This window comes from Haliotis rufescens, unplaced genomic scaffold (genome assembly GCF_023055435.1).
Source record: "Haliotis rufescens isolate VD_foot unplaced genomic scaffold, xgHalRufe1.0.p SCAF_28, whole genome shotgun sequence".
Taxonomy (NCBI): Eukaryota; Metazoa; Mollusca; class Gastropoda; order Lepetellida; family Haliotidae; genus Haliotis; species Haliotis rufescens.
Window position 1 is genome coordinate 2,755,047 of NW_025963979.1, and position 14,869 is coordinate 2,769,915.

The 14,869-nt window shown below is 39.3% G+C and overlaps 1 protein-coding gene across 5 annotated transcripts in view; it reads right to left on the reverse strand.

Annotated features, from left to right (window-relative positions):
• The window catches only part of LOC124123056 (PRKCA-binding protein-like), a 79,386-nt gene that overhangs the window by 36,461 nt on the left and 28,056 nt on the right, over positions 1-14,869 (reverse strand). For 4 of the 5 annotated variants that reach the window (XM_046486290.1, XM_046486288.2, XM_046486289.2 and 1 more), the window contains exon 2: positions 579-819. In XM_046486290.1, coding sequence (XP_046342246.1) covers positions 579-819 — 241 coding nt within the window. Of the gene's footprint in view, positions 1-578; positions 820-14,575; positions 14,636-14,869 lie in introns of all 5 variants that reach the window. The other variant, XM_046486291.2, reaches the window with a different exon arrangement.

Genomic DNA, 14,869 nt, shown 5'->3' on the forward strand with positions numbered 1-14,869 from the left:
CATTGATTGGCTGGTTAGAAAGTTCATCTTACGCGACCTTCTATGGAGGTGTCCTCAGATCTTCATGCAGAGAGGTACCCGTTATTGTATTGGAGGAAAACATCCTACTTTAATAAGATTGGAAGGAATATATGCTAGTTAAGTATATGGGCTAGTATTTTATTATCAATTTTATGATATTATGATTGGATCAAATTTATGCATACAAACAATCAACAAAGAGGAGTTTCGTATGTGTAAACAATTTCTTTATTACAGCATGAATGGTGGTTGCACCACTTCACTCAATTATATAAAACTGACTGACATAAACCTGATTATTGGAACTTGTTCGATAACTGATTTCCTGGTGGATTCCTTGTTTGGAAACTGAAACAAACCTATCATAAAAGATTTCAAACAATTGGAACACCACACACATCACACTTTTGTCACATATCACAAAAACACAGATAGACACATACATGCCCATCAACATTAAATAAAACTAATTTAATCATTTAAACCATTGAGCAGTTAAAGTTGATCAATGTTCACAAATAAACAAAGCAGAAATTACAAGCTATTACTGGGAATACCTTTATAGATTGTATAGCTCGGGCTACTTCCACCTTGGTGCGTCCTTTGACAGACTGTCCGTTAACGCCAACGATTTCATCCCCCGCAGCCAGTGAGCCCTCCTTGGAAGCCGGTGTGTTGTCAAACACCTGCACCACATATAGACATGGACAGAGTGGGGCGCCACCACCGATGCTGATCCCAATCAAGTTCTGAGTGTCTTTCTGCAGCACCACACTGCCTGATGTCACAGTCATACCCCTGTGGAAACAAGAGCACCTCAGTAAGGACCTACAGTAACAGCCAGCTACAAGCTAATATTCTTCTAATGGAGAGAACACTTTCAGAACAGTCTGAACAGTTCTTACTAGACCTGTATAGCTAGTGTATTGGTTTTTTATCACCACATAGTGGAGTGACATCGATTTGAACATGTTGAAATGTTATATTGGTAACACAAAATTCAAATGTGCGTTCATAGTGTTCTGTCAGTCGGCTCAAAGTCACTAGCTCTCATCTCATGACTACAAAAGGAAAACTACACTTTTGTCAGTCTGCACATCTCAGCAACACATAACTGTGTAAACTGATTCAACAACAAGTAACGATTATTTGACAGACTCTTTCAAGTGAGCATATGTTTTACTTGTTTAAATAAAAGTCAAGTCATGGTCTTTAGATCTCTTTCCAGTTGAATTTGTTTTATACCGTGACTATGCTATTATTTCCCCATAAAATTATCCTGATTTTTGTTTACTTCCTGGTATATACATATCTTGCATTAAGCCTAAAACAAGGGACTTGTCGCTGAACCAGAAGTTCAACTGTTAAATCGCTATATTATATTCACTTTTCTTCCAACCAAATTTCCGTCAATCTTTACAAGACTGCAAGACGCAGGTCTGAAGCGCTTTATAAGCGCCCTTTAACATAGCTGTGATTTCTGGCACTGTGCTGATCTCGAAGCTGCCAGAACTGTATAAATGGCTGCCACATAAGTAGAATTCCTGTGAGCCCACACAATAGCCTATCCGTCTCTCACAGAAACACCAGGAGTCATCCATGCCTTCTGCAAATGCTCCACATGTGCAGAGCCAATGAGCTATGACTCAGGTGATCCTGCTTCATGAGGGGTTTGATTAGTTGCTTCAGCCACAGAGGGTGCTCCATGACCGGGTTTCCTGAGATCTTTGTTTGCTCTGGGAACCACAATCTTCTGGGCTAATCAATAAGCCACTTCCAAAAGCAGACATATCTGCCTCTTTTATACCTCAACTTCTGCAGGACTCTGGGTAGCACTGCCACTGGTAGGAACACATACACATGGAAGTTGTATGCAGACTGGGAACTGATGGTTGTACCTTGTTGCGAAGAGCTCATTGTTAGGTGTGGTCAATTGTTGACACACAATCAGTTCTATTGTTGAACCACAATCAATTCTCAGGGTTTGCCACAGCCTCTTAAAACTGGGGGTCATTATGACTTCTTAGATGTACTACAGGTCATAGGTCTTTTGTAGGGGATCATTTCAACGAAATATTAACTGATGTTAAATTTCGGAAAGAATGTTATTTTTTCAAGTCTTTGAAAGGCATTTAGAAGTGATACACACTTTATTATGAGCCATTGGCTTTAAGATGGGTCTTGATGGACTTGCCGCTAGAAAAGGTGACACCTATGTCCCTCAACAGTTACCCTGCCCACCTAGTCTCCAAAACCATCCACAAGACCCTCAAGAACTCTGATCCGAGACCCAAACCTGCCCCATCACCCATCAGAATCACCATACCCTACCATGGCCCTGTCACTCATCAGATTTCCCTCCTCATCAAGAACAAAGCTAACATAGATGTCCCCTTTTCTAGTGGCAAGTCCATCAAGACCTATATCTACCAACCAATTGCAGAGGCACAAGCAGTGTAAGTCTCAACCCCCGAGGATGTATAAACCAGATCCCCTGCAACTGTGGCCGCCAATACATTGGAGAAACCCTCAGAGTCCTCAACACCAGACTTAAAGAACATCAGATCTCTGTCAACATACCTGAAATCTGCTATTTCCGAACACATCTTCAAGAACCAAGACCATAACATTAAATGAGAAGCCAACAAAGTCCTGTCTACCAACAATAAAGAAAACTACAAGAAGCCATTGACATCAGGTGACACCAGCCAGCCATGAACCGTGACCAGGGTACCTGTCTGCCTTGTGCTTGGGATTTATTGCTTTGATCTTTGTCAGTGCTAATTATCTAGCTGGCTTCCATTTGGCCATTGCTATTTCCATTCTTTTATCTATCTGTTTTAATTACCCTCCACCTCCCGTTTGCCCATTGTCCATTGCCAATTACCACTCAGTGATAATATAAAGGGGCAGTAATCCCTGGCTTCTTCTCGGCTGTCTGACACTGGCTGCTAGGGCTCATTAGCTGCCGTGAGTCCATTTGCTCGCTAACGCAACTGAGCGTGTCAAGACTGGGCTACCATCTGCAACGACAGCTAAATAAACTTGGATGCAATATTTGTTTACGCATTTTTGAACACTGATTGGTTAACCATGATCTATGAAGATTTTGACAAAGGGTGCATGTTAATTAATTTCTTCAGCCTAAACAAACAGACAAAAAGAACGATGGAAGATCATCAGATGTCGTTATTTGGACGGTATTGATGATACAGTTTGATAAAAAAAAAAGGATCCCTGCAGTGAAAGCATTTTTGGATTTTCGGATTGCTTGGATAATACAATTACTACTCCCTTGTTGTCATCCATGTTTTCTGGTATAACCATACACTTGTGTATGTAATATACATGTGGCAGCCCAGGAAGAGATGAACGATCAGTTGATTTACTTTTATGTCATCAACGGATCATTCCTCCATTTATGTCCTAGCCATCAGAGGATCAACAGAAAATATGTTGATTGATTAATCACTGTTATCTTGCTCAGTGGTAAGTAAGTGTCGCTGCCTCAGAATTATTTTGTTCCAACTCACTTTTTCCTACTTTGCGGGAAATCAAGTTTGAAAGTTTGTGGTGTTCCCATCAAAGCACTCCATACTGTGTGACATGTAACATGGTGCCAAATGTGTGTTATTCTTTAATTATTTAGTAGAAACGACACAATGGTGACAAAATATGTCCCAAATGGCTTCAAAATTGATAAAATGAAGAGATAGAACAGTTCACCACAATGATTTGGATTTTGTCTGATTATTTAAGTGTTCTATCTAAATTTGTATAGAAAACTCCATTGCCCATTCGGTAAGTCACATCATCAAAGTAAATATTCAATTTTTTTAATATTACAGATTAATCTGTGTTGACAAGCATCTCATTTGGATTTGCAACAACAAATCTTTTCTTAAACTCATGTTCCTAACATATCAAAGTAAAGTCTGATAACCTTTTCATACAAAATAGTTGAACAACTTTTAGAACTCATTCCCTTAGTAAAATACAAATCTTTCAGCCACACGGTAACATAAACTTCAGCAATAACTTTAATTTAATCCAGATAGTGTTTAAGAACAAAATGGTATGTGCTCAAACCATGTGTCCAATTGCTACAGAACAAATCATCTTGTTTTCAGCACAAATAATCTATGATCAATGTTAACCTTTGTGAAGTTGGAGATCGATCACTTGAACCTGAGTACAAACTGTACTTCACTTGGAGCAAAGAGATAGTTTATTGACCTTGACAGACCGTAAGCATATACGCCTTATCATCTTGAGGCAAACATTTGAGCATAGATCTGAGGTCTTTGATCTTATCTTTGCTCAAGGAAGGTGCTTCTTTGAGCACTGATAGACTGAAAGGTGCAAACGCATATCTGTTCACAGAACTTTTGCTTGATGCTTTGGATTTCAGACCTTGCAAGAAACTCCTTTAGGGCTGTGCACATGATGGAATTTCGATTTTGGGGGACGCTGACAACACCAGGTGCTTTATTTCAGGATGATCTTGCACAAACCTCTCCAAAATTGCAATTAAGGCACTTGCTATTTCATTCCTATTCCTTGCTATTTCTTCTGCAATATCTGTCACCCCGGTAGATGAAAGATTGTTGAAGGATACATACAGTTGATCCAAACTACCACATTGTCTAATAACAGCAAATTCCTCTTCAGTCAGGCTGATGCAATTTGATACATCTAAAAGCTGCAAACATTTTAGGTCTTTCAAGAACTTGAGTGATGAAATATTCGATATTGCTAGAAACAACCTTGTGACATTAGTTGCCTTTGGTAGTGAGTGTAGGAGTGCAGAATCTAGGGCTGATGTGAATTGAAATTCGAATATCCAACATCTAACGTCTTAAATTTGTGTGAGTGAAGCAACAGTCTCAAACTGCTCACTTGAAAAGTTTAAGTGGTTCACAAATTTAAGTTTCTCCACAGTATGCTTGTATTTGCAATGATATAATGAAGCTCCAACAGACCCTGTTAGTTGACTGAAGTAGTTCTTCCAAAGCAATGAACTTAAAAATTTCTATTAAAACAACTGTTGATAGATCAATCAGGTTCATTTCTTAATATCTGTCAATGCAAGAAAGAATTAAAGACAATGTTGGATACTTTATCACATTCGTTTTGTTTTATAATGTTCTATGTTCTTCATACACCATTATAATCTCAGTGATACATTCACATCAATTTATAAGGATACTTTTATCTTAGTATTATAGTGTTCTATCTTTGAAATAAACTTAAATTTGATTTTAGTCCAAGAATTAGTCAACGTATAGAGACTAAACTTTACACACATGATTTTGACAATATACACTTTCATAAAAACTAAAAATTGTTTTGCTTTGAACTTGATACATACATAATTAAAGTGGATAAAGATGACCCCATATGCTCTGCCATGACATCAAAGGAAAAACTGATCACATGGTATATAGTAAGAATGTGATTGGTCAGGAAACATGGTACACTTTAAGACTAAATTTAAGTGTCATGCTCTTGATAGAACAAAATAATTCTGTGAATTGTGGCTTTACTATTGATCAAATGAGAACAATTTTAGCACAGCCGGAAAGATCAGAACCTGCGCTTTCCAACAGTACCAATAACTCAATTTGACCCAATTCAGTCGATAGAACAGTATAATTCTGATGCTGCGATGTGTAGGTTTACTAAAGGATACATTCCTCGAACAAGGTAGCTGCCTAAAATTATACATATAACTTTGGTAGGTTGTAATTATGATATGTGCATTTTGTTGTCATTCGTTTGCGGGAGCATTGAACAGAATCATTCTTGTTCCTCTCCATCTTGGTTGGGAAGTTCTTCGAGGTGCGATAGATGTTGTTTTCACAAATCTTTTCCTTTGTAAACGTGTATATGTTACAGTCAATGTGTAAAATGTGATTCACTCAGGCAATTTATAAAATGTCTAAATATTTCAGGCATTTTACAAATTGACTGAAAAATCTGTCCATTTATTTAACAGATTCACTAAAAATGATTAAGACGGTCAAAAGGGCTTAAAAACATCACAATAGATTAATCATGCTAAGATTAGAAGCAAAACAATATAGAAATGTACTTTTAATCCAAACATTTTCAGTCACTTGGTGATGATATTAAACATTAAAATGATTGGAATTCGTTATTATAGTAATTCAGACGGACACATTTTTCAATCAATTTGTAAAATAACCGAATATTTAGGCATTCAATAAATTTCCTAAGTGAAAATTTTGCACATTTTGACTAAAAAAATATAAACACAATAAAATAAGCAATGCTCTGGTGAAATATTTACTTTGTGTTGCAAGTCAAAATAGTGTAAACAAAAATCGCACAATTGCGAAGCAAGTAACTTATCAAAACTTTGTCACCATTACCGATGCTACCCACAAAGATACCTATATTTCCTTATTATTTCCTAAACTGTATTTCATTTTGTTGATCAATGTGACCATACGCCCTTATACTATCAATGGAAATGACACATGTGCTTACTAATTGCACAGCACAGGTCGCGAACTAGCTTACATTTCTGCTGAATTGCTTTAGATCAGTGCCCCTTTAAGTCCTGGCTTCCAGTTGTCCATAACTAGCAACTATCAGCGCTAATTACTGTAAAGTGTTGGCTTCCACTGTCTATTGCTAATCACCTAGCTATATCAATATTCCAGCTATAGGACAGCGGTCTGTAAATAATCGAGTCTTGGCCAAGCGAGCAACACTTCCCAAGCCAGCACAGAGCATTGCCTGATAGCCAGCCAAGGAAACTCCATCATCGGTAATTATCACGTTATCCTTTCATCCTTATTCACCTACATCACTCTCACCGAATTAATCACAGTTCCTAAATCCTTAAAAACAACAACACTCAACTCTTATGAATAACCAACACCTTATCCTACCCCATCTCCCTAACACAGCTCGCACTCATTTCTACTCACTACCCACGCCCACCACTCAAACACACCCTTTGACCCAACTCCTAAAAACAAAAAAACACCTAATCCCCCCTTCTCCTTAACACAACGCACGCTCTTTCCTACTCACCACCCACGCCCACCACTCACATACCTCCACTCCTTCGACTAAATATCTCCTAACCCCCGCTTTCCACTTGTCTCACCTAATCCCAGCCTTCCAGCAACAAAACAAATCTTTAATAATTAATCCATTTCCCAAACCCTCCTACTAAAACCAACAACAAATAACCACCGCAAATTCCCCCGCCTCCTAAACACAACTCACCAAGTAAAAACAACAAACCAACTCACCTCCCCAAAACACCACTCCCACTCCACCACCACTCACCACAACACACGCTCTCCAACTCTCCAACACAACACCCAAACAACATGACTGACACCCACAACGCCACACTCGCAGACATTCCAGCTCCTTACTCACCCACGCCTGCGGAAGCGCACAACACTTCCGGGAGGTCACTCGAAAACATCGTCCCGACCGAGTATGGCGAAAACACGACACACACCACCCCCACCAAACCAGCTAACTCGCCACCTCAAAACACCAAAAACGCAAACTCGACACATCCACTCCACCTCCATCGCCCACACCCTCCCCGGCCGCCTTCCTCACCACCTTCGCCCTCTACTTCTTCTCAGCAGGCTCAGGCACCACTCTCTCACTAGAACTTTCGTCAGATAGAATAGGACTTTGGTTTAAAAGAGAAAAAATAAATTACAACAATATTAAAAAAGCTAACAAAGGATACCAGATAATCTTCCCTAACCGAGAATCTTACAACGCAGCAAATAAAATAACTCAAATATTCCACGTCACAGTAATCAAACAAACACCTAATTGGCAACAATATACACAAGGCGTAATTAGGGTTAACCCAAGGGAAACAACTGAGGACTTACAATTATACTCTCTAGAAGCTAACATAAACCAAGACCAAAACCCTCAACCCCTAATCACCAGCACGCGTAGAATAACCTCAACTAGAAACGGAAAAACGGTCCCAACCTCCATTGTCATAATCAACTTCAAAAAGACCGCTAAATTCCCTGAAGCCCCCAAACACATATCCTTCGGAGCCCACACCAACTTAGAAGTCAAACCCTATATAAAGCAGGTTAAGCAATGTACAAAGTGCCTCAACCACACTGCCTCCCAATGCACATACCGTAAAACTAAATGTAAAAAATGCGCACAAACAGACTGCCCAGGCACATGCACACCCTGGTGCATCCACTGCAAATCCACCCAACACACTTTACTCTCAAACCAATGCCCATACAGACACACACTCACCCAGCAGGCCAACAAACACATAAACATAGACACGGCTAAAATCCAAACACGAAAATTTGCTACACCTGCATCTAAACCACTCCTCCCTACACCACACCCAAACACCATCCCACAAACAAACACCACACCCATAACCGACAGCTCTGTCTGGGGCCCCTACCGAGAAACCGCACCCACCTCACACACACAAGCAGCCACTCAACCAACCACGAACCCTCCCACATCTCACATAGCCAAAACATCAACCCCCGCATGCAAAACAAACCTCAAAATGACCACCACAACACGACCCTCATCCAAGCACCCTACAGCCCATATGGTAACAACACTCTCCAACAAGCAAGCACAACAACAAAACACAAACACTAAGAAATCATCAGCTACTCCCATCCCACAAACACCTTCACAATCCTCCACATCACATGCCTCCCCCATGGAAACTCAATCAGCTAAACCTAATCTAACCGATGACGAAGATTTCTCCACTACTGAGGAAACAATAGACACTACTCCAACTAAAACAAACCAAACTCCCCAACCAGCCAACACCCAAAACTTAAATAACCTCACCTTACTCCTAGCATACATGCATAGTCAAAACTCACCAAAAGCTAGCATGAAATCCTTCTACAAAGTAGCTTTCAATCTAAAATTAACCGATCTTCCCTTCTTCCTCTTTAACCTCCATCTAAAAGAACTCACAGAATAAAATAAAAACTAAAAACTAAATCACCAATCACCCGAACCCAATATTCGAAGGACTAAATATTTTTCAGCGGAACGCCAACGGACTCACCTCCCACGGCCATGAACTAAAAACTAAATTTAAACTAAATAAAGGCCCTCACATTGCTTGTATACAGGAAACCAAATTCTCAAAAAAATCCAAATTCACACTACCTAACTACAACTCAGATAGAACTGACAGAGCTAAACCGAAAACAAGAAGAGCCGCAGGAGGACTAATCATATTTATCAGGGAAGATATAAATTACGAAGAAATAAAAATAGACACGCCAAACCTAGAAGCCAACGGCATTAAAATCACATTAAATAACCGAAACATAAACATCATAAATATTTACCACTGGGCGGAACAAAAAGTCCAACCTGAGGATCTAAACAAACTACTCCAAATAAGCGATAAATCTACTATATTCCTAGGAGACTTTAACGCTCACCATCCCACATGGAGCATAGATGATAAAATAGATAATCATGGCAAATTAATCTCCGAATGGATAGAAACAAACGACCTAGTACTCCTTAATAGCAACCAACCCACGAGGTACGATAAGATAAACCAAAAAATGTCGGCTATCGACCTAACCATATGCACCGCAGATCTAGCCCAAAGTACTCAATGGGAAGTGCACGACGTCCCGCTAGGTAGTGACCACTTCCCAATAAACATAACCATAGGAAATACAAACGTACCAATCCAAACAGAAAACCAAGAACCAAAATTCCATTACAATAAAGCTAACTTGGACCAATTCCAAGATATCTGCAACGAAGCTAACTTAAACGAAATAGAAAATAATGATCCAGAAACCTATTGTAAAAACCTAACAGACAATATAATAAACGCAGCCAAAACCTCCATCCCCTTCAAAACATCTAAGACAGGCAAACCGACGGTACCATGGTGGAATGAGGAAATAGAACAGACTAGACGAAAACGTAAATCAGCCTTCAATAAAGCAAAACGCGACTACAAGTATTTAAACATAGCCCACGATCTAAACCACCAGGTTCAAAAACTAGTCCAAATTGCCAAAAGTAGAGACTGGAAAAAATTCTGCGAAGGTATAAATAACCGTACAGATGCCAGAATGGTCTGGCACAAAATCCACGCCATCAGAGGCTTAAAACGACACAAAAAAAACCCTAACATTGACAACTCAACCAACCCCGCCCAAAAAGCAAATAATCTCGCCAACCACTTTTCGGCCGTAACACCAACTTCAGTAAAATATTCCAAGATAAACTTAAAACAGAAAACAAACCCACAAAAGAACCAAACAATAACAATCTAGAAACAAGTATTTGTCACAGAAGTGACGAAATGTCCCCCGCCTGTATATACACCATAGTACCAAATATGAAGACAATCCAGCGATTACTTCTTGAGATATCGCGGCAACACCGTTTTCCAACTCCAAAAGCAGATTTACCTGCTGTGACCTTGAAAATGGGGTCAAGGTCACCAAAACCGACTGGTGTCTGCGGAGTCTGTATATACACCATAGTTCCAAATATGAAAACAATCCAGTGTTTAGTTCTTGAGATATCGCGGCAACACCGTTTTCAAACTCAAAAAGCAGATTTGCCTGCTGTGACCTTGAAAATGGGGTCAAGGTCACCAAAACCGACTGGTGTCTGCGGTGTCTGTATATACACCATAGTTCCAAATATGAAGACAATCCAGCGATTACTTCTTGAGATATCGCGGCAACACCGTTTTCCAACTCCAAAAGCAGATTTACCTGCTGTGACCTTGAAAATGGGGTCAAGGTCACCAAAACCGACTGGTGTCTGCGGTGTCTGTATATACACCATAGTTCCAAATATGAAGACAATCCAGCGATTACTTCTTGAGATATCGCGGCAACACCGTTTTCCAACTCCAAAAGCAGATTTACCTGCTGTGACCTTGAAAATGGGGTCAAGGTCACCAAAACCAACTGGTGTCTGCGGAGTCTGTATATACACCATAGTTCAAAATATGAAGACAATTCAGTGTTTAGTTCTTGAGATATCGCGGCAACAAACAGGTGGGACGTACGGACGGACGGTCGTGAATACTATATCCCCCGCTTCGCGCTTTCGCTACACAATGGAGGAGCTCCTCTACGTAATCCAAAACAGGAAAAAAGGCACAGCCCCAGGATTAGACCTAACTTCTTACCAAATAATTAAAAAACTCCCCCTAAAACTACTCCAGGCACTACTCAAACTATACAATCTCATCTACCTAAACAGGCAGGTTCCTACTCCCTGGAAACAGGCCCTAGTCATACCAATCCCTAAACCTAATAAACCAGCTAATCAAGCTAACTCATATAGACCAATACTTCAGACTTATGTAAAGTAATGGAATCAATGGCTAAAAATAGATTACAACATTACTTAACCCAAAATAACATCATAAACCCAGATCAAAGCGGTTTCACTCCTGGCCGATCAACCCTAGATAACCTCGCCCGACTAGAACAAGATATTAAGACAGGACAACTAAATAAACAATATACCACAGGCATCTTTTTAGACTTCTCTAAAGCTTTCGACATGGTATGGCACGATGGGCTAATACAAAAACTTAAAAAAATAGGACTCAAAGGTCAGATAATAAACTACATCCAGGACTTCCTAAACAATCGTAAAATAACCGTGGGTATAGACCAAACTCTATCGGACCAATGTCCCCTAGAAAATGGTACTCCACAGGGCAGTATCCTCAGCCCCACCCTCTTTAATATAATGATAAACGATCTATTCGAGGGCCTATCCCCTAAAGTAAACACATCAAAATTCGCGGATGATGGAGCCATCTGGATCCGCACTAAAAGCATGAACATGGTCCAAAATTTACTCCAAAAATCTCTTAAAAAATACAACAATGGGCTGACAAATGGGGCTTCTCCCTTAACTCAGAAAAAACAACAGGAATAGTATTCAAACATAAAAACATGAAACCCGCCTCCCCAATCCTCCAGCTAAACAATCAAACAATTAAATTTCAAAAACAAACCAAATTCTTAGGACTTATTTTCGATGAACATCTCACCTGGGATGCTCACATCCAAAACCTAACAACTAAATGCAGTAAAGACCTAAACACCCTAAGATGCCTAACTGGCTCTAACTGGGGAGCATCCAAAGATACCCTCCTCTCTCTCTACATATCACTAATTAGATCAAAACTAGACTACGGCTGCGCCATATACAACACCCTAAACAACTCTCTATCTAAAAAACTTGACTCAATACAATATCAGGCTCTCAAACTAATTACACGCACCCAACATGGCACCTCCTACACCTCACTTCAGGCCTTAACAGGAGAAATGCCACTAAGTCTACGCAGGGAACAGCTAAGCTTAAATTTCTGGGCCGCGTCCCAATCAAACCCTCTCATCGAAAACTTAATAAACCAAAACATCAGCCCCAAAAACCAAGCTCTAGCTCGTAAACACCCCTTACTTACCCCAATATCCCAAAGAATAACAAACTACCTAAATGAACACCAAATTAAAAATCTTAAACAAAACTGCAAACAATCAAATATCTTCACCCCTAAACTTAAAATACCCAAAATAGACACAACACTAGCTAGCCAAATAAATAAACAAACCGACCCAAACATAGCTAAAACTACCACACTAGCATACATACACGAAAATTGGCCAAATTGGTGTCACATTTACACGGACGGATCCTCAGATCCGACCTCCAAACACACAGGTTTCGGAGTCCATACCACACAACCAACTAAAACCACTCAATCCTTCCGACTCCCAAACAACCAATCAATATTCACGGCAGAACTAATGGGCATGGCCTCAAGCCCTCCATAATCAAGAATCCAAAAAACACAAAAAAATCCTAATACTTACCGACTCCCTAAGTGGACTGCAAGCCCTCCAAAACAAAAATACCAAAAACCGACCTAAATTAATAAATCAAATACTTTAAAGCTCCAACGACCTAACTAAGGCAGGCAAACAAATAACCTTCTTGTGGATACCCGCCCACGTAGGAATATACGGTAATGAAAATGCCGATAAAGCAGCTAAACTATCCCTCAAAATCCCAGAAATAAGCTTAAACTTACCCATCTCAAAATCAGAAATTAAAAGTGTAAACAAGCAAAAAATCACAAAAAAATGGTATAACCTATATCTAAACTCAAATAGCCAAATCAAAAAAGTGCTCAGCAAACCACTAACCAAACCAAAAATTCTCCATCCATCCAAAAAAATCGACAAAGTAATCACTAAACTCCAAACAGGACACACCAACCTAAATAACCACCTAAAAAAAATTAAAAAACACACTACAGGTAACTGCCCACACTGCAAACAACCAGAAACCCCAGAACACGCACTCATCCACTGCACACACTACCTAGCACATCGAACCGCATTACAAACCACCCTCAATCTAAACAAGGCTCTAACTCTAGAAGCAATACTAAACCCACAAAATAAACTAGAAAACTTCAAGGCCTTAGGCGTATTCTTAATAAAAACGGAACTAATAAAACGCATCTAAAAACACAATAACCTACCAAATCAAAATCACATAAACAAACAAACATCCACCATACCCAGCTCCCTTAGTTCTCCTCCCCAATCCCATCGGCATCTATTCCAAATCTCAAAATTCCCAAATTCTATATAAGCAACCCCTAAAACCCCCCTCTTGGGTTGCACAGACCACTTTCGCCCCTTTCGGAAACACATTAAATGGCCTGGCCGGGCCCGTGTGCGAAATACGCATCAGTCGGAAAGCGCACGTTAAATCTCCAAAGAAAGTAAGTAAGTAAGTAAGCATTCATTCATTCACCTGATGAAGGAGTAAGTATATATTGCGAAACATGTTTTCATATGTCATAATAAAGTTGACATCCATAAATTCTCTTCCTAAATTTTATTTTTAATCTAAAAAATAATATCTTGTTTCTCTAACCCTGCTAATTAAATCATGTTTTAGGTATTTATCTACTCTCTATGCAGTTGTGAATCTAATTAAATGGTAGTGTCTAATATTTGTTATTATATATGCAGATAACAGATTGATATAGACTGCTAAGGTAACTGTTATATAATATTGTAACATGTTATTTTAACACAAAACATTATCCAGAACAGTAACGAATCTCAACTGACATGCAAAACCTATTTCATTCTCAAGTCAAGTAGCAAGTGGTAGCCTGGTTGAGGTACTATAATGCATGTACTCATTCTTACAGTCAAAAACCAACCATTTGTTTTGCTTGAGCAATTCTTCCCATCAAATCCACTATTAATATGGTTGTGATTGGCTGCCAGTGAAAGCTTGCTAGTGAGGCTGTTCAAATTGTATACATAAGATTGTCAAGCATGAAACAAAGCTGATATTGGTCGTATTTTAATGACAAGGGATACGTCTGTTTTAAAATTTTAATGTTCCGACGTGTATCGCAATTAATTGCTTTGGAAAGTCTGGATGATATTCATCATGACTGATGCAATGGAGAAGTTAAATTGCTTACTTTCTACTTAGACTGCTTCAAATACGCAGGTTTTCTGCTTGTTACCAGTACTTGTCAATTCTACAAAACAAGCAATACGGTAAGTAAGGGTGAGATATATGGATGGACAACTTTATTATAACCAGGAGAGACGTTTTCAGTGTAGGTTCTAACACGGTTATCAAGCAGTGTTAAAACCTACACAAAACAACACTCCTAATTGTAATAAAGAAGTTGTTCTCTATCATTTCCATAAGACTTACCCTTAATAGTACTCAAACTTCTAAATACTTCTCAAAGGAGCAATGCGGAACT